The following is a 27,358-nucleotide window of genomic DNA, read 5'->3' as shown; positions in this document are numbered from 1 at the left end:
CCAACCAGATGCCTTTGGAAAGTCACAAGCAGAACATGAGTGCAATAGCACTCTCCTGCTCATGTTCCCTAGCAACCGGTATCGGATCCTGGAGGTAATATATGGCCATCATGAATAGTAGCCATTGAGAGACTTACTTTCCATGAATTTGTCCAATATCCTTTTAAAGCAATCGTTTATGGCCAAACCCTTTATCTTATCAGACACCATGCTCTAATTTACTATCCATTTCCACTGACTTAGGGAATACGAAGTACAGCATGTACATCCCAATAATTCTACCATATTTCAAAAGAGCATGATTGTACAGGCCAGCCTTACCCTTCCTCAAACTGGCGCCATCCATATGTGTTGAACTACAACTCCCATCTTCCTCAGACAGCACTGATCATGGTGACTGGGGATTATGAAAGCTGAAGTCAAAAGCATCAGGATGGCACCAAGTTGGGGAAGACTTATACAGACATTCTTTCAGAGAGCATTCCGGTGTTTGTTTAAACTAAGAGCTAGCCCTGAACCTAGAACTGACTCCTGTTTGCAACATAATCCTAAGGAGTTGTACCAATTTGGATAGTAACAAGAACATATATTTTGTAAAACATATTCAGCTGATAACTGTTTGTGTTCCCTTGCAAGGTATCTACCCTTGCAAGGTATCCAACTCTCTGATCTAAAGAAGTTTTTTTAAAAATGCAGTGGTTTGGAAAAACAGCTTTGCCCAAGACAGTACAATGATTTCTTAGAAAAAGAAATTCTAGGAAGAGTTGTTTTCCTAGAGTCATCATCATCTAAGGTACCTTCCCAGGATTCTGTTTGTATGGTTATAAAAAGAAAACAGACCTTTTACTGAAAGTGCTTGTACAGTTTTCAAGTCAGGGAGGGAAAGATAACCCGAAATTACGTATCATTTTTCTTCCAATTTCTTCTATATAGACATTGATTTTATTGATGTTTTCTTGAGATGTGCAAGAAGTGACATACCTAATATAACATGAATAGTGCTGTTAGAAAATCACATAAACTCTAGGCAGCACCAAGTGGCCCTTAAGTGCATATGAAATTTCAGGATTGATGTGAACTTAATAAGCAACTTGTTGAAAAGGGGATTGTGAAAGAAAGTGAACACTGGAAACTAATACAGACAATGGATAAAATGGAGATATATAAGCAAAAGGTCACTGACAAAACAGAAGAAGCCCTAAAGGCAACTCACTGGAAATGTTCATTATAGTTTCAGAGAACTGAAAACGCAACAAAAGAAAAACTACTTTAGCTACTACAGTTTTGTGGGTCTCAATCTTGGGCAAACCTCCATACATACAAACATTTAATTTAATAGGCAACACAATTGTTTTTTCCTTCCCACTCAAGTTCTTGTGTGTCTAAAGTAATTGCTTGAGCCACTTGGATCTACTCTGGAGGACCTGGAAAGGGTACTTGGAATTATGAGTGCTTTTGGACCCACACCCATCATCACTGCTAAAGACCAGCCCTTTGAGCTTAATTGGCTTGGCCAAAATTATTAATGACGCTCTCTGGTGGAGGTTTAGGGCTTTGTAACATGCTGTGGTTTGTTGCTTTTGAGGAAAATAACTTTGGACAAAAGACAGTTTGGCTAATCTTCGCATTTTAGGGAAAGTGATTGAATGTGTGGTAGCTGAGCAACTCCAGAGATTCTTGAGCGATACATCTCTACCTAAGCCATTTAGGTCTGCCTTCTGGTCTGGTTTTGAAATCAGGATGGCTCTGGTAGCTCAGGGGCATTTGACACCGTGGATCACATTAGGCTGTAAGGAACATATAGTTGTTGTCCTGAAAGGGGTGCTCCAGTGGTTCTGCTAATTTATGTCTGATATGATATGGAGGGTAATCACTGGGTAATACTGTCTTACCGTCATCTGATTTGGGTGGGTGTGCGTGCGTGTGTGAAGGTGGGGGGTGTTCTTCAGGAATCAGACCTATCCCATCTATATGAAGCTACTGAGGGAGATCTTCCAGAGCCCTGGAGCTGGGTGTCATAATTTCATCAACTGAGCCACCAGGAATTGCTTCCTCTATAATAACCCAGTGCTTGGAGGCTGTGGTTGAGCGATCAGATTGAAGTTAGGTACAGATAAAATGAAGGTGATGCTGGTGGTGAAGGACGCTGGTCTAGAGGGACTTGACTGGTCAGAAATAGATGGGGCTACTGTTTCCACATCTAATCATGTTTAGAGCCTGTTGATTGTGTACTACTGCACAGAAGCTTGCTTCAGGAGCCATTTGGAATTACTGCTAAAAGTACTTTTAATCACCTGCTCTTGTCCGGAAAGCTCTCTTTGTAGACAGGGCTAATATTGTTTTGCTGATCCATGCCTCTAATTTTCAGATTTAGTAGTGTAATGCATTCTATGCCAGGCTACCTTGAAGAGGAGTCAGAACTTTTGGCTGATGCAGAATGCAGTTGCACAGTGGACAGATGAGTACATAGAGGCTGTTTTGCAGCAACTCCCTTTGCTACCTGTTTTCATCTGGGTGCACTTCAAGGCATGGATCACCTCTTAAATCCTGTATGGCTGGACTCACATACCACGTTTTTCAGTTTTAGCCGAAGTGTCAAGTCATCAGGTCCTGCTTACGGGACCTGCTGCACAGGAGCAGGGCCTTTACCAGGGCTGGCTCCAGAATATGGAGTGTCCTACCTATAGAGGCAAGGATGTCTTCATCTTTGCAGAGTTATTGCAAAGGCTGCAAAAATCTTTATTTCAATTAGCATTTACTGAGGTTTACTGATGGTTTGTTCAATCATTAGTTCTTTAACCTTGATTTTAATGATTTTTTTTTAGTTTTGTATTCCCGATTTTATTTTTTGTTACCTATTTTGAGCTTTTGAGAAAAGTGATTAACAAATATATTTAAATAAAGTGCAATGTGGGACAGCTGCTAAACAATAAGAGCAGCCTCACCCCCTTTTTCCCATCTAATTTTGATACTTGTGTTCTGTGACACTGAATTATGTCTACCTTGTTGTTGTTCAGTCGTTAAGTTGTGTCTGACTCTTTGTGACCCCATGGACCATAGCACGCCAGGCCTTCCTGTCCTCCGCTCTCTCCCAGAGTGTGTCTACCTACCTACCATTTTTTCCTCATGTTAGGACATGTTCAGAATAGATGATTAGAGGGATGCTTATATACCAGTTTAATGCATGGGACTTCACCACAGCAAAGTATTTCTGATGTTCAGCATTTTATAACATCAGTGCTTTAGTACAAATCATACATGTGTTCCCCCTTTCCTACAACTCACTTAAAAAGGAGAATTGTTGGATTATCCTTTAAAAAAAAAGACATTTGGTTTTATTTACTAATACTATCATTGAATCTGACATCTGCTCTCTTAAAGAATGCTTGCACAAGCATTTCTATAAAACTTGGGGAAATTGGGGGGGCAGAGATATGACAAACTAAAGACAACCAACATTTGAAAAGATGAGAAAAAGAAAGCTATAAATATTTGATTATATTCATTTGAGGTTGCTTAAAGAAAACAAAAGAGAGCATTTTATTTCTCTTTGGCCAATATCCAGACTACCTAAGAGCAGATCTCCACTCACAGGAAATTCAGACTGCAGGAAGGGGAGAAGGAAATGTCACTAATTCCTTCTTTCTCCTGCATCCCCCCCCCCCTGCAGTGTCAAAGAACCCTATGGAACAATGTGGGAGGTGGAATGGTGGTCTGTAAGGGGAGCCAGTGGGATGTAGTGGTTAGACTCTTCAAATTTGTTAACTTTACACAACAGAATAGCATAAGTTGCATAAAATACCACTTTGTATGTAATGATTTGTGGTACTGTACCAAAGTAAAATTTAGCAATAAGACCTGCTATATTGCATGTTGTGTGGCATAACATGGGAGGGACAGAGCCAGGATACACTGCACAGAACCCACTTTGGAAACATGGGCTCCACAGTAGATCAGTAGTACTCACGTATGGTGTCCAACATAAAGGAAACAACAACTTGGTGAAGTAAAAGTACAAAAACTGCTTGAAGGAAGTACAGTTGCTCACTATTACCATGTCCCATAATATTAGCATAATCGTCAGACAGACATTGAACGATTATTCTCTCAGCTATAGTTAGTGAGGCCAAAAGGAACAGGTGGGCATGCAGGAATGAATCACTGATGTGATATGTCTTTCTTCCAGGCAGTTACGATGATCAATTACATCAGTTAACCAGTGTTTGCTTTCTTGACCAGAGCACAACAAAGGACAAAACCCTACAGCCAAAATTGGGGGAGAAACCAAGCAGGTCCTTACATATGTGAGGAATTAAGTTACAAACTGTACCTTTTCAACTGGTAGAAAGTCATTATCTACTTCTATTGACCTGGGACGTAGCTTTATAGGTTTGTCCTTGAAAATATCACCAAAGCCAATCCCCTTAATCTTTTTGGGTTGGATTGTTGCTGCTCCATTGGCTCCTTCTGATTTCGTACTGCTTGAGTCACCACCATCGCTTTCAGAGCCTGTAGCATCTCTTAAACCTGCCAGAGGGAAAGGAAACAAAGAAACCAAAGACTTAAAAGTTGGCAATGATTTTTATAACAGTAAGGAAAGCAAAGAAAATCAACACCTCATTCACCAGATTTGTATAGCATATCTGATTCTTCTATACTAGGAATCTGAAAAATCACATTCTTCCAGCAAAACTTAATGCAGGACAATCAGCATCTGGTGTATTAAGATTAAGGAGAATGGATGAGGGAAAGCAGACATCCAATTTTTTTTTAAAATACCTACTAAATCTAAATTGTACCCCTAGACCTTTGCAATGGTGAAATATTGGGATTCTATGGCACTTCTAATCTTGACTTGATCCAAAATTACATTCTTAGAACTATACCACTGGCATTTCCGATAGCCTAAATAGTGGGGGTTGCTAAGGAAATGCTGGTCCACTTGCACATTTGTAATTATTAGTCCAAATCGGTTTGCATGCCTGAAAAAAGACTTTTGTTTTACAGAGCAGTTTCATACCAACTCAGATAATTTATCTAACAGACTCTAACTGATCCCATAGGCTAACAGTATTGATTTAATTTTATGGCTTCTTGGCTACCTGTGTTGTTTGAATAAAACTGTTGCAAAACTGGTATTTTAAAATAGTGTGTGATGTATTTACCAAACATGACTTGTCCCTTTTGGCCAGTGCCATGATGGATCTGAAAGCATAGATCTGAAACTTTTCTAGGACCCAGCCAAGTTTGCATTAAGAAATATTCTCATTATAACAATTTTTCTGTAATTTTATATAGAAGATATCATAACATTGTCACAGATAAATAGATGGACATTCAGGCAATGAGAAAACTAATGACAACCTGCACTACTACTTACCTGTACAATAATTGTGAGTGTGTGGGGGATAAGTTTCTCCTCCTTTTACTGAAAAGCCATGACTCAAACCAAAAAAAGATAAATTTTACCTGGAAAGCTTGAGTCACTTGCTTTAATGCAGGCTAAGTTGAAATTTATTATCATCGACACCCAAGTGCTTCACTGCCATTTGAATCAATGCATTTAATTAATCACCATTTATATTTATGACACTTCTGTATTGCGTTTTAAAAGTTGTTTTGCAATTTTTAAATTTATTTTATTGAAAAGTTTTATACCCCGCCTTTCCACCAGTGGTCTTCAAGATAGCATAGACACAAGCTTAGACATAAAACTAAGAGAATACAAAATAACATAATTAAAAGTGACAAGAATTTAAGAATTCCATAATTATATCCCACCAAAACCTGGGGAGAATAGGACAGTTTTCACCTAGTGCTTAAAGGATAGTAGGGTGGGCACAAGTTGATATATTGGAGGAGGGCACTTCATAATGGTGGTACCACAGCAAAAAGGCTCCAAAGGTGGCATCACCTTGAGCAGGGTCTCAGTTGACAATCTCATTACATGGACAGGTTCATGCAGGAGGAAACAGTTCTGTTATGGCTTTTAGTTGAAACACCTGAAGATACTTGAGTAGAGGTGACGGTTTTCATACTAAGGGCCAACAGTATTACGTTGCTTCATACTGTTATCCCAGCTCCAGAAGAAGGGACTACTCAAGATCCAAGGAATTATTTTGTAATGAAGTGCCAAGTCAGCTACCAATCAATGAAGTGCCAAGTCGGCTACCATATCAATCCTACTGAAAAGGTCCTTGCAGTTAATCCATATATAGTGCGCCTTCGATATGTATGACTCATATCAGGCCAGGTATACAATCAAAATGATACATTATTTAAGAGAGAAATAGAAAGTTAAAGAGTAGTTAATTAAATATCCAATCAAATGCATTGTGTAACATTATCTCTGTCAACACATTTAATTACATTCCTCTCTAACTGAGGCAATCTTGTTATAAAGGTGTACACCCCTGGGCAGGAATAAAATCAATCAGGACAGACAACCTGATTGGCTTTATTAGCCTCAGTGAACAAGGCTATTCCATTTATATTCACTTAGATGGTAAACTTATTTTTCCTGCAAAGCACTTAACATTTTCACAGAGCATGGCTACCTTTATTGCTATGGCTGCATACCAAATATTCCTCTGAGCAAGCCAACTCGAGACATGTCAAATCTTTCCATTTTGCACCAAAAATTCCTTGCCACTAATCTATTTTTTGTGGAGGAAAATCTGTGCTGGGATCTTAAATAAAGTAGTTTCACCTGGGTACCAACTTGAGTTGTGCTTTTCCCACCCTCTTATCATGTCTCCAGTGTGATTGCCAAAGGGATCTTGCCTTGTGGCATTCTACAGTCTTTCGGAGGAAACAATGATGACAGCAGTTCTGGTCCTGTGAAAACAAGTCTAAGTGCCATGGGTTGGAAGCTTGGAGCTTCATTAGTTACAGACTTATTGCTGGGCTATTGCTTTGGAACTTTTTTAAAAAACATGACAACAGATTAGACTCTGGCTACAATGGGAACAGGAACCTTGTCCTTGCCTGAATGCCCATAAGGATGTGTATATTTAGCTCTTTGTTGCCAATATGGACATTGTTGTTCTGGTAGGAGGAAGGAAAGAAATACAAGTAGAACTACCTGGCTGGTATTGCTTTTTAGTAGCTGAATTATTGGGATTAAGGTTAAAGTAAATTCTCTATTTTGATTTTGCAAAATTAATTTTAATTAGAGTTATTATTTTATTTGTATACAATAACACAATTTGTATTTTTATGATTTAGCACTGTTTTATTTAAGAATGATATATAACTTAATTTTGATTCTAACTAAATCCTGTTAATCAAGGATTTGAATTTTAGTTATTTGGTGTGTTAATTTCCTCTCTCTTTTGTGTATGCTCATATTTTGATGAAATATGAGATCTCTCAAAAGTCAACATAGTTCAGCAGATGTTCTCTCTCCCCCTTCAAATCCAAAACAAAGAGAAATTGAGTGAATTATCCTAAAAAAGGATTCAGAGGAGTTTTGTATTTTGGTTTCAAATTGGTTTTCTATATTAAATTTAGATCAATTCGTTCCATTAAAATTAAACAAGAAATTAAATTTGGATAATGGTGCATCGACACAATGTAGAGAGACAGACATTAAAAATGAACAACGTGTAGATAAAATATAATTTAGAACTTTTTGCAGAGCATTGTCTCCTAGTTGCCAAGACTTTACAATTAATTTATGAACAGTTGGAAAATATTGCTACAAACAGAAATAAATTAGCCACCCCTATCAAATCTGATAACTGTAATAAACAGAATAGAAGAGGAAATATGAGTCAAGTAAATAATAGATTGGGGAGATTCAAGGGGAATGGGTACAAATTATCTAATCATAATAATTAGAATATTACATTAGGAAATAGGGAGGATAATGATATAGTTCTCCACTGAAGCAGATCGTTTCAGATATTTACCCCTGGAGGGGAAATTCACCTACCTGGGGTTCAAAATTGCTTAAAGCCTGAATTTTATATTAAATTTGAGCTACAATCAAAATTTGAGCTATGCAGGGACCCCCCAATCCGACTCGGAAGCCGCTTTGTGGCTTCTGAGGTGGGCCCAATTCGGCTTGACCCAGGATTCGGATGGCAAACCCCCTTTGCCCCCCGATGCCACAACACAACCCCCCCAGCTCCTTACTTGGGCCTCCTCTTCCTCCTCTGCCACAGCTGCTGCCTTCTCCGCCACAGCGCCACTGCCTTCTCCGTCACTGCCACTTTCTCCGCCGCCGCCAGCTCCTGAGGCCTGGACATGCGGCGACTCGTCTTCTTGCAGAGAGTCGCCATTTTTAAAATTGGCGACTCCCTGCAAGAAGAGTCGCCACGTGTCCAGGCCTCAGGAGATGATGGTGTAGTGGCAGGCAGTGGCAAAGAAGGTAGCAGCAAGAAGGCAGCAGTGGCAGAGAAGGCGGGACAGGTAAGGACCTGGAGGCACTGGGGGGGGCGGGCCAGGAGGGCCAAAGCTCCGAAGCGCACTTTGTGCTTTGGAAAGCCCCCGACCCACTCCGGATCACTTCGTGCCCCTTCTGCTTTGCCTCAGAAAGGGCTCAAAGTGACCTGACGCAGCCTGCTTCAGCTTCGGATTTGGGCCTCAGGCCGAAGCAGTGCACAGCCCTACTAAAATCACCAGTTTAAAGTATCAATTAGTACTTTATAAATACTGAATGATATGCTCCAAAATAAAAAAAAGTATTTGTTATCTTTGGAAGCTCAAAAATTTCTGTGTTAATTCTTAAGAAAATTATAAAGGATGCCTGTAATTTTATGTTGTCAGAAATAGGGCTCAGCCATTGCTCATTTATGCCAGAACCTAATCTGATACCTGAAATACCAACCAGAAACTAAGATTCAGTCTACGGTCTCCTTTTTTAGTTTGGATCTAAACTGCAGTCAGACCTCATGGCCAAAACACCTGGGCTAATTTTGGAACTTTTCTGTTCCCCAGGTGTTTTTTTTTTACCACCTTGCTCGATGAAGAGTTCAGGAGAACTAGAAAGGTTGCACAATATTTTGTGACATTTTGGCTGATACTAATAAAGTTATTGCTCAACTGAGGATTTTGGATTTTTTTCTCATGGACCAGCAGGGCTATCTTTGTTTATTTTATTAATTATTGTAAGACTAATGTGGTAGTATTTGTGAAAAGGCAAAAGCTATGTAAGTGGATGGTCATATAATCAAGCAGTGTTTAAGTAATTAGGGCTTTGAAACGTTCTGTGGCACACTCATTTTGAAGCATTTAAAATTTCATTTACCTTCATTTATTGGGGTCTTTAAAGACATTTTATTGTACGGAGGGACTAGAGCCACCATTAAATGTTTTTGCTGCTAAAGCTAAACCTTGCATGTTATATGGTGCAACAACGTGGGGTAGTTTAAGTAGAGATTAAACTGATATAATCAAAATAAATTTCTATATGTACTGCTTGCAGTTCCACATAGCACACCTGGCACATTACTTTGAAGTGAAGTAGGTCTTACGTTAATAATAAGCATACGTTAATAAAGTCATGATTCTATATCGGAAAAACTCTTACCAACGTTAGACCAACATTTAGCAAAACTGTGCTTTTAGATTTGCAGGATGGAGATGGCCAGGTACAATTTTATTATTGTTGATGTTGAGTCTATTTCCCTTGTAATGTCACCTCAGCATGCCCCTGATCATAAGAGCCACGATTTTTAAAAATTAAAATTGAATCTGATCATAAATGGACAGCTTATACGCAGGCATTAACTCCCCCCCCACCGTTAGAGATGCATTTACTCAGATCAGATTTCAAACCATGCCCACAGAATACGTTTCCAGCAATGTTTTTTAAAGAGTGCAATAAATGACTGTCTCTGTGTGTGTGGATCAGACCAGATTGAAGATATTGTGCACTATACACTGTATTGCCCTTTATATATCTCACTTATTGATAGATTTCTTTCTTCTTTTCAGAAAAAGTCTAACGGACCCAGAAGATATTAATAACTGTAGGCTGGTTGCTAATATCCCCTTGGCAAGGTGCTTGAGCGAGTGGTTGCCGGCCAACTCCAGGCTCTCTTGAATGAAATGGATTATCTAGACCCATTTAAATTGGGCTTCAGGCCTGGTTTTGAAATGGAAACTGCCTTGGTTGCCCTGTGGGATGACCTTTGCTGGGAGAGAGATGGGGGAGTGCAACTCTGTTGATTCTCTTGGACCCCTCAGCGGCATTCAATATCATCAACCATAGTATCCTTCTAGATAGGCTATGTGGGCTAGGAGCTGGAGTGGTTCTGCTCCTACTTGGATGGCTGATTCCAGAAGGTGGTGCTGGGGGATTATTGCTTGTTCCCTTGGCAATTTTGCCATAGGGTGCCACAGGACTCTATTTTATCCTCCATGCTATTTAACATCTACATGAAACCGCTGGGGGAGGTTATCCAGAGATATGGACTGACGTGTCGCAATTATGCAGATGACACCCAGCTCTCTCTCTCTTTTCATCAAATCCAGGTGAAGCAGTGGGTGTTCTGAACCAGTGCCTGAGTGCAGCAATGGACTGGATGAAGGCCAACAGACAGAGGCTCAATCCAGACAAGATGGAGGCACTGTTAGAGGGTGGTTCATCTGCCTGGCTAGGTGATGTTCAAACTGTTCTAGAGGAGGCTGCACTACCCTTAAATGATCAGGTTCATAGTTTGGGGGTGCTCTTGGAACCAGTATTGTTGCTCGAGGCACAGGGAGACTCAGTGGCATGGAGCATCTTTTATCAGTTTAGGCTGATATACCAACTATATATATATATATATATAGTTATATATATATAGTGGGGTACCGCAGCGCTCAGTCCTGGGCCCAGTGCTCTTCAACGTTTTTATTAATGACTTGGAGGAGGAGGTGCAGGGAATGCTGATCAAATTTGCAGATGACACAAAATTGGGAGGGATAGCTAATACTTTGGAAGACAGAAACAAAATTCAAAGTGATCTGGATAGACTGGAGCGCTGGGCAGAAAACAACAGAATGGCATTTAATAGGGATAAATGCCAAGTTCTGCACCTAGGAAAAAGAAACCAAATGCACAGTTACAAGATGGGGGATACGTGGCTCAACCACACTACAAGCGAGAAGGATCTTGGAATTGTTGTCGATCACAAGCTGAATATGAGCCAACAATGTGATGTGGCTGCAAAAAAGGCAAATGCTCTTTTGGGCTGCATTCATAGAAGCATCGCTTCCAAATCCCGGGAAGTACTAGTTCCCCTCTACTCAGCACTGGTTAGGCCTCATCTGGAGTACTGTGTCCAGTTCTGGGCACCACACTTTAAGAAGGATGCAGACAAACTGGAGAGGGTTCAGAGGAGGGCAACAAAGATGATCAGGGGACTGGAAACAAAGCCCTATGAAGAGAGACTGAAAGAACTGGGCATGTTTAGCCTTGAGAAGAGAAGACTGAGGGGAGATATGATAGCACTCTTCAAGTACTTGAAAGGTTGTCACAGAGAGGAAGGCCAGGATCTCTTCTTGATCATCCCAGAGTGCAGGACACGGAATAATGGGCTCAAGTGACAGGAAGCCAGATTCCGGCTGAACATCAGGAAAAACGTCCTGAGCGTAAGAGCAATACGACAATGGAACCAATTACCTGGGGAGGTGGTGGGCTCTCCCACACTGGAGGCTTTCAAGACGAGGCTGGACAGCCATTTGTCAGGGATGCTCTGACTTGGATTCCTGCACTGAGCAGGGGGTTGGACTCGATGGCCTTGTAGGCCCCTTCCAGCCCTACTATTCTATGATTCTATGAACTACGTCCCTATCTGAAGGGCAGAAAAAGCCTAGCTACCATTACCCATGCTCTGATAACATCTCGTCTGGATTACTGCAATGCTACATGGAGCTGCCTTTGAAAACAGTCTAGAAACTTGGGCTGGTCCAAGATAGGGCAGCGAGATTGTTAACAGGGACTGGCCAATGTGATCATACTATGCCAGTAGTTTTTCATCTGCACTGGTTGCCAGACAATTTCTGAGCCCAATTCAAAGTACTGGTATTAACATTCAAAGCCCTGAACAGCTTGTAGCCAGGTTACCTGAAGGATCATCTCCTCTCATATACACCTACCTGGACCAAGCCTTCTCTGGGAGCCCCACCAAAGGAAGTGAGTTGGGTGGCTACCAAGAAGAGGGCCTTTTCTACTGTGGCATCCCAGTTGTGGAATGAACTTCCCAGACTCGCCTGGCACCTACACTGCTAATTTGGGGGCCATGTGAAGAGCCTCATGTGGTGCAGAGTGGTAGGCGGCAGTATTGCAACCAAAACTCTCCCCACGACCTGAGTTTGATCCCAGCGGAAGCCGGGTCTCGGGTAGCTGGCTCAGGTCGACTCAGCCTTCCATCCTTCCGAGGTCAGCAAAATGAGTACCCAGCTTGCTGGGGGAAAGGTAGTCACGACTGGGGAAGGCAATGGCAAACCACCCTGCTATAGTCTGCCATGAAAACGCCAGAGAAAGCAGCATCCCTCTACGAGTCAGCAATGACTCGGCGCTTGCACAGGAGGAACCTTTCCTACCTTTCCGAAGAGCTTTTTATTTTCCCAGGCATTTCAATTTCTATTTTAAATCTGGTTGGACTTTTAAAGCTTTGCACTGCGGCTAGGTTTTATTTGGTAAGTATTTTTATACTGTAGTTTTAAACTTTTAAATGGTTATATTGTATTTTATCATTTTGTATTTTATGGTTAATTGTTGTCAACTACCAGAGAGCTACAGTTATTGGGCAGTATAGAAATGTAAGAAATAAACTGAATAAATACATTTCTAGAAGATCTATGAGATGATTTTAAAATTTGATAGTTGCTGGCTGATGTAGACAAGTTTGTTACCCATAGAGTAGCTTTTTACACACTAGCAGTAAGGAAGTTATGGGCTAGTTTTCTGATCCAAAACAGTATCGAGTGCCAAGGCTTTTAAAAATTTAAGTACTTGGGGGAATTTTAGTTTTAAGTTTTGATGATTTGCATTTCTGAGAATTAATGTTCGTTTCCACCAGGATTGATCATCTTGTCCATATATAACTATGTGTTACACTGGGTAAATTTGACTGACTGATTGATATATACATCTTTGGCACTTATATTGTAATAATGCTTCGCTGTGTGATGGCTGCTTAACTTGGGCAAGCTTGTTCCCGTGTGTCACACAATGTGTACTCTTCTTTGTCTTACATAAGGGCTCTTTCTCTCAATGACAGTGTTTGCCTGACATGGCAAGTTCTCTCTCTCTCTCTCTCTCTCTGTGTGTGTGTGTGTGTGTGTGTGTGTGTCTCCCCCTGTATCTTCCTCTGTTTTTATTCAAAGACAGCCACGTGTGTTCAGCAGTATTTACCTGTGTTAATAAAGGTGCTAGGAAATATTTGCACTCACAAAATGAGGGACCACTAACTAGATCAAAGCCACCTTTGTCCACCATTAATCATAGCTCTAGCAATATATTTCAAACACACATTATAACAAACATTAGCTTTTCTTCTAGTCTAATTCCCTAATGAGTTTATCTGGAGCACACATCTCAGATTTTATCGAATTAGAATCACTTTGCAAATTGCACACTAGGAGGAGACTGACACTTCCAAATTAATATACTAATAATAATTTTCACCAGAGTTATGCTGGAATCAGTCCAGGATTCTGCAGCATAAAGAGATTCTAACACATGCTGTATTAACTTTTTAATTTTACAACAGTATTTATTTTTCTTTCTGATCCACTTAAAATACAGGAAAACAATGGTTTCTAAATAAAAATAATAAAAAGGAACAAAATTATTGCACAAAGGGTTTTCGTGCTGCAGAAGGAAATTCTGCAAGAGCGATCTATTGTTCTGTTATGTTACAGGTACGTTGTTTTCATTCCTCATTTGGGGTTTATTTTTTTACTATTATGTCTTTACAAAAATATTTGAGTATGATTCTAGCGCAGATGGGTAGATACTGTTCTCTGCCAAACAACATCACAACAGCTATCGAATACTGCAATCTTGACTTAGTAAGAGGCAGATATCTGAGACAGCTAACTGATTCTGTTTAACCTGATCTAGCAGCCAGGAAAGAAGAGTTAAGTCAAGTTACAAATAGAAGGGACATCCCGAAGCAAAGGATAAGAGGGGGGAAATGAACAAGGGTGGAAGCAGCTAATGTTGCTTTTCTTCTCTTTTCTGTTTCTATATAAACATATATGGCTGCTTTATGCAGATCATCAGTCCATCTTGCAGGGTAGGTAATCTGGTGTCTCCAGTTATTTTGGATGACACCTCCCACAATCCCCTGGGGCTGATGGGAGCTGTAGTCTAAAAGATCTAAAGGGTGCCACATTGCCTCCCCCTAGCCCTATTGTCTGACTGACAGCATTCCAGGTTCTCTAGGAGAGGTCTTCCTCATTACCTATTACCTCACACTTTTAACTGGGGATGCCAGGGTCTGAATCTGGGACCTCCTGAGCCATGAAAGTGGGTTTTTAGGTAGTGTATACTCCACTTTTCTTGCTTCATGTGCCCCTGACAGACCAAAACGATTTCATGAAGATCTGGATATAACTAGAAAGTGCTTCTCATTCTGTTTCCAAGTGGATTGGGCCCTAGTAAACAAAGCAATTTGGAGCGGGGGGGGGGGAGTTGCACATGTTTTATAAATTACAACAAACATCAAATGGTGAGCCTACTGCACAATGCAGAAACGCATTTTAAGCCTCATCCCTTCTAATAATATTCATACATATAAATATTTCTGGGATATATTCCTTCAGGGGATGCAGTTTTATTGTCCAAGTGTTTTGTCATTTCTTTTCTAGTATATCAAATTTCTTCAGCATACCAGTTCTTATATATGACAAACAAACGTTAACTCCTTCTGTTTTGGCAACAAATTGTGCAGGAATCAGGGTAATGATAAAGGGGAATAATGCATGTTGTCATGGGACAGCATGCATTTATCTGTGCAACATGAATGTCAGGGCCCTCTTTAGCATGGCTGTGAAGTTATCAGCATGGATGTAGGCAACTTTTCCTATTATCTCAACAAAGGATTATTGTATTTGTAAGATGTCATGTCCTATTTCTGTCACTGTCTTACTTGTTTTAAATTCCCCCACGTACTTATCAGTGTATTCACAGCAGGTGCAATAACAAGGGTGGCACGGTGGAGGTGGAGGGAGGGATCTTCATGACATCCAGAGTAAACATTTCCCATCATGACCCTAAATATAATTTTCTGTGGTTTGGAGCCTGGCTTTTCTTCTCATTTTGCTACACATTCATATTTCCAGCAACATCTGACTGAATGCTAATTTTTAATAAGGAGAACTGTTCTTTGCCCAAGTGTTTATCACAGTTTTATTAAATTTACTTTATACTGTAAGGTCTGATTTGTAAGGGAACACATGATTTGGGTGACTTAATAAGTGAGAAAGGGGTACGAAATCATTAGTATTTTCTTTATTATGTTTTGCACATTAAATAGTGGGATTTATTCCAACTACCAAAATTATTTAACATTTCACAGTTAAAAATCAGAATTGTGAGTAAATCTAAATGTGCCTCAGCATAATCTAGAGAAGTCAGTTGTCTTTGGACATCCCGACACAGTGACTGGAAATACATTTATGGCCTGGCCTGTAGCAAAACCAATATGTTAGTTCTAGAAACACTTGGGCAAATTCCAAAAGCAGTCATAACAGCAAAGTATTTGCAAGGACATTTATTTATTCCTACACTTGCCAGGTCATAGCCACATACATCCAATGACTAGGATTTAGCACTATGTGGATAAACCTCTGCAATCTTGAATGAAGCTTCAGACTTGCATGCTCCCTGTCTCCTCTCTGCTTTCCATGCAGCCAGGAGGATTTAACTAGGATTCAGGTTCTGTTTCTATGATTCCTGGCTCAGCATTACGTACAAACCAGAAATTGTGGTTTGAAACAAACTCTAGTTTGTTAAGCAAGACAGCCAATCAATCCATGGGTTATAGTTGGCTTGTATAGAAACTGACACAATTCCTGATGCATACATAATGACAAGCCAGGAATCATAGAAACTGAATCCTGGTTAAGTCCTCCTGGCTGCTTGGGAGGAGAAGGGAGATCAGAGAAGTTCATCCACATAATGCTAAGTTATAGTTTAGTGTTATGTGCTGATGTCTCCTTGAAGACCATGAGCCTGTTTTGCACATCATGACAGCCCACTGTGGCTTACTTTATCCGCAGGGGCTGTTGTGTTGTGCCAGGTGCCCACAGGCACCAATTTAGGAAGGCGCCTGCTTTCCATGTTGTCCAAACCACAGATGCCATTGTTGCATGGCACCTGCAAGCACCTGGTTTGCCATGGCTTGTGCGAACCCAGATAACTCTCAAACACCCCTGGTGCCTGGGTTCGCAAAAAACAACAAGCCATGGCAAGCTGGGCGCTTGCAAGCACCATGCAAAAATGGTGCCTGGCACAATGTGAGAGCCCCACAGGTAAATTAAGCTACGGTAGGCTGTCACGTCATGCAAACCAGGTCAGTACCTGAAGACAGCAATTTTACAAGACCTACAAGAAGAGGAAATGTCTATACAGGTCATTCATTAGAGAAAACCTGTCAGGCAGATAAAATGCAAGCATAAAATCCTTTTATACTTGGGTCATAAGTGTCAGGGTGGAAACTGAGCCCAGAGAGCCTCAGAGCAGTTTGGATTCTGAGGAGGAACAGCCATCCGTGGGAGAGGAGCCAGCTCATCCCTCACAGGCTCAGTACCGGGCAGAGATTCCTCTTGCCAGCATTCCTAAGATAGATAGTGACCCTGGCAGTGAGGGAGTGCGGGAGGGGGGCTTCTCAGACGCTCGACGCAGACGCAAAGAGCGACGAGCGATGGAGGGCGTGGAAAGGAAGCGTAGTGCCCATTTGGCGTGCAAGCAACGGCCGCCTCCCATGAACCCAAGCGAAAGAGGGAGGATCTCTCCGTAGCCCATAAGTTCTGGGTCTTCAAGTGACTCTCTTTCAAACGGGGATCAACTGCCTACTTGAAGCTTAGGCCACTCTGCTGTTCCTTGCGTTAGTCGCGGGTGATTAGCATCTGAAAGAGTCATTAAGTTGTAAACGGATTAAAGCTTTGAAAAGAAATCCTTTCATCTGTGTCTTGAGTTGGCTATTGGAATCTACTGGGAGAGGCCGCCAAGGCGCTCCTGACAATAAGCATGAAACTGAGAATGCATGAAAAACAGCATGCCGAGTGGCCTTCAGCTCTACTGATGCTGGAACTACACGTTCAGCAGAGACAGATCTGGGAACCTAGATCTCCCAAATAACAGCAAGGTGGAAGTGAATGATTTGAGGTGGAGAAGTAGCAGATGATCATGCCTTAGTTATCTGTGCAGCAGTGATGTCCAGACAGGACTACGATAATGCAATTATAGTACTACTAACTACTACTACTATGTGGGGGCCCTTTAAAGATGGTTCAGAAACTTTAGCTGGTACACAGTGTGACTACCTGAGTAATATCATGGGCTGGGCGGTTGGATCATGTGACACCCATGCTGTTCTAGCTGCATTGGTTGCCAATTCATTTCTGAGCCCAACTGAAAGTGTTGGATTTGATCTTTAAACCCCCAAACCGTTTGGGCCCAAGCTACCCATATCAGCCTGCCCACATTTTAAGACTGGCAACTGAGGCCTTTCTCACATGTCTGCCAGTAAGAGCAATCAAGCAGAAGAGAAAGGGCTTATTTTAGGAGTGGCCCCATGCATAGAATGCACCTCCAAATGGGATCCATCAGACCCCATTTTTACAGGCTTTTATAAAGGATTTGTTTTCTAAAAACATCCATTTGTTTTCTTTGGCTTTCTTATAATAGAGGTTTTTGAACTGCTGTTGGTTGCTTTTAGCTGTATTCAATGGTTTTTAGTATTTTTCTCAGCTGGAAGTTTAAAAAAATGTTTTCGCGCTGGTTCTTATTAATGTATTAATGTTTTGAAGTTTCTTTGGAAGCTACCTTGAGAGGGTTTTTATCCTTGAAAAGTGGCTTTAAAAATAAGTAAATAAATAATGAAATAGATGTACTCCACCCTGCTCCTGCCCACTGCTTTTATCTTTTATTCCACTGTGACTTGACAAATCTGCATTTGGAAAAGTGACTGGGGGAGGGGATTACAGAGGAAAAGCAGTGGGCAGGGGGAGGGCAAAATACCCTACCTCTCACTTGTAGGTTTCAAATAATACATACACCTCCACCGCCCCTAGCCTGCTTTACAGCTGTTTTGTGTAAAGCTACATTCCCAGACCCAACTCTTCGTCAAATGTGTAACTCTATTCTTGTGGAATAGCCTAAAAATTTAGTTGGATGCAAATTTCACAGTCAGAAGCATTTTGAATACAGATGGGTGCCACAGGTGCCCATTGTTAAGAAACAAGGCAGATTATATATCTGTCAAAATTTAAAACAAATACTTTGGGAGGCAACTCTCATAAACTGATTTGAGTAATATTTTGGTTTTCTCATCATGTTTTTTTTTTATTATGCTTAAGAATGGTTTTCCTTTTTCTTAGAACATCTCCTATCAAAATATGTGAAGCTACCTTATACAGAGACAAATGTTTGGTCAATCTAGACTAGTCTTCTCCAACTGGAAGTGACAGTCCAATCTTTCAGGCAGAGGTGTTTCCTAGCTGGTAAGATAGAATCATAGACTAGTAGGGTTTGAAGGGGCCTATAACACCATCGAGTCCATCCCCCTGCTCAATGCAGGAATCCAAGGCAAAGCATCTCTGACAGATGGCTGTCCAGCTTCATCTTGAATGCCTCCAGTTTGGGAGAGCCCACTACCTCCCTAGGTCATTGGTTCCATTGTCATATTGCTCTTACACTCAGGAAGTTTTTCCTGATGTTCAGCCGGAATCTGGCTTCCTGTCACTTGAGCCCATTATTCCGTGTCCTGCACTCTGAGATGATCAAGAAGAGATCCTGGCCTTCCTCTCTGTGACAACCTTTCAAGTACTTGAAGAGCGCTAGCCTATCTCCTCTCAGTCTTTTCTTCTCAAGGCTAAACATGCCCAGTTCCTTCAGTCTCTCTTCATAGGGCTTTGTTTCCAGTCCCCTGATCATCTTTGTTGCCCTCCTCTGAACCCTCTCCAGCTTGTCTGCATCCTTCTTAAAGTACGGTGCCCAGAACTGGACACAGTATTCCAGATGAGGCCTAACCAGTGCTGAATAGAGGGGAGATAAGAGAATTGAACCTTGGATATTCTGCATGCAAAGCACATGTTCTACTACTGGCCTAACATAAATATTCAGCAGAGCTCCATACTTCTTTGTGTGTTTCCCAACACTGCACATACATGTACAGACATATACATGCTGAAAGGAAATTGTATACATTCTCAGTACATATAGGCTGCAGGACTGTAAGCAAACAGGACTGATTTCAGCTCACAGACAAATATGGGGAGTAGCCAAGACTGAGTGCAATGGGTGGACATTATTTCAAAAGCAGATGGAATCGCACACAATCAAGGAGCAGCCTTAACTTAGCATTCCCTCTTTTGTCTTTTAATTAACTCACTGTTATAGCGTCTGTAGCTGTCAATCTTTGTTGGTGCCACTTTATACAGAACTGTCCCTTGAAAGGCAGACTTTCCTGACAGCAGAATGGAAGAAAAGGAAAGCAAAACAAAAAAGAGGGGATAGGAGTATCGAATAATGGCAAAAGAAAGGAAAGGAATAGTGTTTAATTTTTGCTCTGTGTTCAAAGTTTCATTAGCAAAAGAACAAGACTTTCAACAGTCTACACTTTCACCATATACAATTCAAACAGGAAAAGTGCAACATTTTGTTAAGGATTATGTCATAAAATGATTAATACAGCTATCATTTCTGATTATCTCTTATGGCCAATCAAGGGAAAAATGATAACTATAGAGTTGTGAATAAAAAGTCAAATGTAGATTTGGGTGCACATATTCCTTTTCTGTGTATGACAAGATAAACTGGTTCACACGACACAGCTGTTGGGGATGAGCGGGAGAGAGTGGACATACTCCCTGCAGCGTGGCCGCCACTTCCACTTTCATTGAGCAACCTACAATTGGCTCCTTCATAGGTTGCTGAGCGTGTCATTTGAACCTAGACCACTCGGTTGTTTAGGGGCTAAACTACTCAGTGGTTAATCCATGGTTTATTGTTCGGTTGTTCTTCAGTTAAAAGCTTGCTTATGTTAGATGGATATTAAAATACTCCTCCACAAACTATGGTGTTAATTTCCATCACTGGTGTGAGGTTTTGGTGTGCAGCTGGCAATGATCTTACTATGAATCCATTCTACCATTGTCAAGGGTGTTTCTGAGCACAGGAAGTGGTATAGCAGTTCAGATTTTGAAGGAGAACCATCAGACATGGGGGAGGTGTTTTCCCAGGCTAGTCCAGATATGAGTAGGCCTGCTTCTCAGGTTACAAACGTACAGATGGCTGAGCTTAAGGGTTCCTCCTCAACCCCCACTGCCGTGAGAGGCAGCAAACAGGAGGGTGACCTAGAGCAAAGAGAGAGAAGGAAGGGGCGGAACGTAGACGGTCTACCTGATTGCCCTTGCGTGAAAAGCTGCGCTTAGAAGCCTCATGACAAGGCTTAACCCCCCCACTTAAGTTAGGCTAGTGAGACCACATCCCTCTTCAAACGGCGGGCAACTCTCGTCAAGTCCATTTGGATCGATGTATTGGCCCAGGCCTGTAACCAAGTCACCTGTAGTTTTAGAGGGGCCTAGAGATCCATGCTTGCTTAGGTTCATTATTGGTGCAATTTCCTTGCTTGTGGGCCTCTGAGCATGTGAGATGAGTCAAAGATCGATAGTAGCGGCCTCAGCACATGCCATGCTAATGAAGGCTAGTAACTTAGCAGGGTCTAGTATGTGCCTGGGAAGTGAGGCTATGTTTATGCCAAGCTGCAGGTGTCTGTAGTGGGAAAGCTCTGACTGTTTCCCTTCTGTCCAAGCACTGTTATGCCTATGCTGGGAACGGATGCTAATTAACACTCGCTGTTGTCATGCTGCCTCACTTCTAACATGTATGGTATAAAACCCATTTTACGCCATGGCTCTGGGTTCAGAGAAGCTGTCTGATCCAACCATTGGGTATGCCTGTGTGCTGATTGTACTCAATAAAGTATCTCCTTGTAAGTAAACCTGGATCTGATTTATCACTATCTTGACACCTCTAAATTCAGAGTTCGAAGCCTACTGCAGGGTCAATACAATCCCCTGAAGGCATTCCTTTGTAGATGGAGAGTTCTGAGAATTTGCATCTGTATGACCCTGTGAAGTAATGGATTAAAAGCTGTAGACAGAAGCCTCCCGTCTGTGTATGTTTGGGCACTGAAGTGAAGTGGGGGCTAAGGGAATCCTGACAGCCATACAGACAGGAATGGGGGCAGCATGATAAAACCTTAATAGAAAAAGAAAAAAAGCAAGGCCATTATCTGTCTGCCACTGCTAAAGATAACTTGGAAGTTGTCTGCTGGAACTAGATGTTTTTAGCAGCAGCCACATTTGTAGTCCCTCCCCTTTCCCTCAGTAACACCTAGTACAACTTGCCCATGTCCTGGTGGCATGGATCAAGTCAATGATGTAGATTTGAACAGTAAACCAGAAGGTCATGTCTTCAGGACAGGGGAAAGCTGCAGTAGTCATTACAGTAAGAGAGATGGAAACAGGACAAATGGCTGTTATTTTCAGAAGCAGTGCACTTATATTTTACTGTTTTGTTTTCACTGGAGGTAATTCTTTAGAAGGCTAAAAGCTATTGCACTTTGACCAAAGCAATATTTGAAAAATCTAGATTTATGTTTCTCTTGCAACAGCCTCAAAAGGGATAATTAACTTTATAAAACATAGTGCAATTATTGTGCAATGCACTGAAGTAGTATTAGTTTTATAAAAAAATATCTCCAAGAAAACAAAAACTTATTATCTTTGTTCTAATAAAAATGGAATAAAGCTATACCTCTCCGCTCAAAAAAATAATCGAAGCCTGTTTCTTAAGAACAAAATTGAAAAACTAATACATAAGATCAGAGTGCAAGTCTGCCACCATGGAAGCACCATATTATAGACATCTGCATGTCATTCAATATTGCAATGTATCACCAAAAATGGTTTGTAAGCATGCAAATCCTTAAAGCAGCTGGACAGTTTGAGGTACAAATTAGAATATCTAAAATCATAATTTTAATAGCATTAAACATTTATTGTAGGCATTAATCATGCATCCTGGGCAGTATCCAATGGGGCTGTTCTGCCTCCGCTGAGCTTGTGAGATGCATCAGTTGCGCAATGGGGCTTTTGTGATTGTAGACATAACCGGAAATCATGGGAAATGGTCAATTCCAGATCAAAATAAGTCAAAGGAGCTCCCTTCTGCGAGCTCTGTTGACTGCCTTGTTCTGGAAATGAGAGTTTCCACTCATTTCAGGCTATGTTTACAATTACAAAAGCCCCATTGTACAACTGGTGGGTCCCATGAGCACCATCATAATAGGATACTACCCATAGTATCCTAGTGGGTCCCATGCACACCAGCATAATAGGATACTACCCATAGTTTATAAAAGAGCATTTTCAGGGAGGCAACAGTGAGCATAAAACTTTCTAACATAGCTAGCATTTAGAGTAGTACTGAAGTCAACAGATATGCAGAGGGTCCAGCGGTGGCAGGTTTTGCTCCGGCAGTTTTTTTGAAGCCAGCCCCCAGCCAGGTCACAGTCTGCTAGGGAAGGAGGAGGGAGCAGAGGGGGTGTGGGCGGCTGCCTCTCATCTATTACGCAGAGCCGGCCAGACAAAGGGAGTGAGTGAGAGAGGGAGCCTGAGGGAACTCTGCAGCCTCCTCTTGCCCCGCCCCCTGCTCTTGGCTTCTCTGCCCATCCCTGCTCCGTGCCTGTGCACCTGGCATTGCCCTCGTCTCCTGCAACACTGGCCACCCATTCAGGGCTGCTGCTGCTGGCCACGGCAGCAGTGGGGGCGGGGGGGGCGCTGCCACCATTATTTACTTATGGAGCAGGGCAGGTGGCTGGTTTGTGCCTGTTTTTAGGATTGATCACACAATCCTATGCATGTTTACACAGACGTCAGTCGTACTATGTTCAATTGCCAATTGGGCTTTCTCCCAGGTAAGTATGAGTAGGACTGCAGCTTAGCTGCCTTCCCAAGATCTCTGTAAATTTAATTCAAAATAAACACCCACTGGATTGCACTGTTAATTCTTGAACATTAATTGTTACAGTAAGCAGAATTGCCAAATGCAACCTGCGCTGTCAGCTACACTTTTTGGTACAAGTTGGCATGTATCTGGGCAAACAAACCCTGGTGGAGGGAAGGGAAACAGAAAAAAATCAGTTGAGGGGAAGAGGAGAAAGGAGGTGTGTGTGTGTGTGTGTGTGTGTTTCAGTCCACTGGGTGTGTGGATGTTTCTGTTGTGGGATGGGAGAGATATAATGAAGGAGCTTAGGAAAGGCTAATGGGTAATGTTGGGGCGCTAAGGGAGTGTGCAAGGGGGCTGTTTAAATGAGAAGGGATCTGTCCGTGAGGACTGAGTTGAGAGGGTGACGCTTCCATCGAGTATCATATTTTGAAAACCTAAAATGTTTGTGTTGGAGTGAGTGAGTGTGTGAAAAAGATTAACACCCCTGCATTTTTTCTCAGACATGCAATTGAAATACCACTGCCTTACTCTCAGCTAGACTGTTTTTGGATCCCAGTTGAAGGCTGTATATCTTACAAGGTTTTGCAATCTTAGAAGGAGGCATGGCTGTGACTGTCACGAAGGGATCCTGCACTTCTGAATTTGCCAATACACTACTGAGAGGGGCCGCCAAGAATAATATCCTCAAAGAGCATTTTTCTGTTTCCGTACAGAAATAGATGTGAAGGCAGCTTTTGCACATCCCTGATGTAAACACTGCCAGTGTCCCAATTAAATTTGAATCTACAAAGCAAGTCTGCACTAGTCATTATCATGGACAGGGAGTCTTTAAAATATGAGTGAGAAGCCCTTATGTAATAAAAGTCTGATTTTTGATCTATGGAACAGTAAAGACCAAAGAGATTTTAACACACTAAAGAGAAAGGTCGAGCAAGTGGAACACCCCAGAACAGTAATCACATTGACCACAGGATCATATGCTCCCACTTTAAAACTTTAGGAGTTTCCAGTGGTCGGACATAATGCCAAATCATGGTTAAGTGAGACAGGGTAATTAAAGCAGAGGGGAAGGACAGGAGGAGGGATCACACAATCTTGCAGCCTGCTACCAACTGCTAAACCACAGTGAGCATTACATCAGTAACACTTGGTACTGTTCACTCCTCAACTTCTATCAACTACTTAGCTGTTTCACATTAACATATGACGCAGCAGACATTATAAAACAGAACGAGGCAATACCAGCATGACAATCCCCTCCTCCCTCAGCTAAAATAAAGTAGAGACAGTGAATGCTTGTATCCTTACTTGGTTGTATTAGTTGTTCCTCCTGGACAGTTCTTGCATCATCAGAATCAGAGAGCTCCTTTATGAAGTTTGAAGGAAACATGCCAGTCTTCCCATTTAGAACTCCTTCCCACCAACCCTCTTCCACCTGTGCCAAGACAGAAAACAAACATATTGATCTTCTCAAGTCTAAACCTACATGTGACAACCATTTAGAATAATGTTAGTTTCATTCACATATGTAAACCTCTCATTAGCTTTGTCTACATCACCACTGACGCTCAAATCCTTCCAGACTACCCACATGTTTTTGGAGTAGGTGGCAGCTGTCTATGATGGTTCTGCTCCTATCCATCGTGATCACAGAATCATAGAATCATAGAATAGTAGGGTTGGAAGGGGCCTATAACACCATCGAGTCCAACCCCCTGCTCAGTGCAGGAATCCAAGTCAGAGCATCTCTGACAGATGGCTGTCTAGCCTCGTCTTGAATGCCTCCAGTGTGGGAGAGCCCACTACCTCCCTAGGTCATTGGTTCCATTGTCATATTGCTCTAACAGTCAGGAAGTTTTTCCTGATGTTCAGCCGGAATCTGGCTTCCTGTCACTTGAGCCCATTATTCCGTGTCCTGCGCTCTGAGATGATTGAGAAGAGATCCTGGCCTTCTTCTCTGTGACAGCCTTTCAAGTACTTGAAGAGCGCTAGCCTATCTCCCCTCAGTCTTCTCTTCTCAAGGCTAAACATGCCCAGTTCTTTCAGTCTCTCTTCATAGGGCTTTGTTTCCAGTCTCCTGATCATCTTTGTTGCCCTCCTCTGAACCCTCTCCAGTTTGTCTGCATCCTTCTTAAAATGTGGTGCTCAGAAGTGGACACAGTACTCCAGATGAGGCCTAACCAGTGCTGAGTAGAGGGGAACTAGTACTTCCCGGGATTTGGAAGCTGTGCTTCTGTTAATGCAGCCCAAAAGAGCATTGGCCTTTTTTGCAGCCACATCACATTGTTGGTTCATATTCAACTTGTGATCTACAACAATTCCAAGATCTTTCTCGCTTGTAGTGTTGTTGAGCCACATATCCCCCATCTTGTAACTGTGCATTTGGTTTCTTTTTCCTAGGTGCAGAACTTGGCATTTATCCCTATTAAATGTCATTCTGTTTTCAGCCCAGCGCTCCAGTCTATCAAGATCACTTTGAATTTTGTTTCTGTCTTCCAAAGTATTAGCTATCCTGCCCAATTTTGTGTCATCTGCAAAACTGATCAGCATTCCCTGCACCTCCTCCTCCAAGTCATTAATAAAAATGTTGAAGAGCACTGGGCCCAGGACTGAGCCCTGCGGTACCCTGCTCGTTACCTCTCCCCAGTTTGAGAAGATCCCATTGATAAGCACTCTTTGAGTCCGATTCTGTAGCCAACTGTGGATCCACTGGATCGTTGTTTCATCTAGCCCACTTTGAGCTAATTTGCTCATCAGGATATCATGGGGCACTTTGTCGAAAGCCTTGCTGAAGTCAAGGTATATTATGTCTACAGCATTCCCACAGTCCACAAGGGAGGTTACTTGATCAAAAAATGAGATCAGATTCGTCTGGCAGGACTTGTTTTTGACAAATCCATGTTGGCTTCGAGTAATCACTGCATTGTTTTCAAGGTGCTTACAGAAGGATTGCTTTATCATCTGCTCCAGAATTTTCCCAGGGATTGATGTCAGACTGACTGGTCTGTAGTTCCCAGGTTCCTCCTTTTTACCCTTTTTGAAGATAGGGACAACATTAGCCCTTCTCCAGTCATCTGACACTTTACCCGTCCTCCATGATTTCTCAAAGAGAATAGACAGTGGTTCTGCCAGTTCTTCTGCCAGTTCCTTTATTACTCTAGGATGCAGTTCATCTGGCCCTGGAGATTTGAACTCATTCAAAGTAATTAGGTGTTCCTTGACCATATGCCTATCCAGCTCAAGCCTATCCCTTCAGCCTGTACTTTGCCTTTGCCAGGGGGGTCATAGACCCTCTTTTGGGAGAAGACTGAGCCAAAGTAGGAATTGAGCACCTCTGCCTTTTCTTTGTCATCTGTTATCATTTTGCCAGCCTTATTTAATAGTTGAACCACCGTTTCTTTCCTCTGTCTTTTACTATGCACGTATCTGAAGAAAGCCTTTTTGTTGCTTTTAGCATCCCTCACTAACCTCAGCTCGTTCTCAGCTTTAGCCTTCCTGACTCCATGCCTGCAATTCTGTGCTACCTGCCTGTACTCTTCCTTTGTTGCTTGGCCTTCTTTCCACTTCCTATATATGTGCTTTTTTGTTTTCAGGTCATCTCTAAGCTTTTTGTGAAGCCACACTGGCTTCTCCTGTTGTCTTCCTCCTTTTCTCCTTGTTGGAATTGTTTGTAATTGTGCCTTGAGAATTTCCTTTTTTAAAAGCTCCCACCCATCTTGGACTCCTTTTCTCGTAAGAGTTGCTTGCCATGGGACCTTACTGATCATTATTCTAAGTTTATTAAAATCAGCTTTCCTAAAATCTAGGGTACGTGTTTGACTACACTTGGCTTTTGCTTCACTTAGAACCAAGAACTCAAGTATAACATGGTCACTTTCCCCCAGAGTTCCTGTAACTGCTACTTTATCCACTAAGTCACCTCTGTTGGTTAGGATCAAGTCAAGGATAGCCAATCCTCTAGTTCCTTCCTCTACTTTCTGTAGAGTGATCATCCATCAATTTTGAACACACTGCCATTAATACACAGATGACACTCAGCTCTATTTTCATTTGTCATCAAATCCTCCCTGAATCTGTGCCAAGATACCATTTTGGACTTGATGAGATCTAAAAGATTGAAACTCAACCCAGACAAGACAGAGGCACAGGCCTTTCAATCTTGGGAGCAGAGCATTT

General features: G+C 41.8%; 1 protein-coding gene across 10 annotated transcripts in view; it reads right to left on the bottom strand.

Moving 5' to 3' along the window:
• SH3KBP1 (SH3 domain containing kinase binding protein 1) overlaps nucleotides 1-27,358 on the bottom strand; it is a 244,810-nt gene that overhangs the window by 95,179 nt on the left and 122,273 nt on the right. For 9 of the 10 annotated variants that reach the window (XM_084844051.1, XM_084844056.1, XM_084844052.1 and 6 more), the window contains 2 exons: nucleotides 24,491-24,617; nucleotides 4,331-4,527 (listed from right to left, as the gene is read on the bottom strand). In XM_084844051.1, the coding sequence (XP_084700177.1) occupies nucleotides 4,331-4,527; nucleotides 24,491-24,617 (324 nt within the window). Of the gene's footprint in view, nucleotides 1-4,330; nucleotides 4,528-19,559; nucleotides 19,635-24,490; nucleotides 24,618-27,358 lie in introns of all 10 variants that reach the window. The other variant, XM_084844061.1, reaches the window with a different exon arrangement.

Source organism: Heloderma suspectum, chromosome 3 (genome assembly GCF_057233095.1).
Source record: "Heloderma suspectum isolate Gila_16-S chromosome 3, 16-S_ref, whole genome shotgun sequence".
Taxonomy (NCBI): Eukaryota; Metazoa; Chordata; class Lepidosauria; order Squamata; family Helodermatidae; genus Heloderma; species Heloderma suspectum.
The sequence above is the reverse complement of the archived record's forward strand: the minus strand, read 5'-3'. Positions and strand labels throughout refer to the sequence as shown.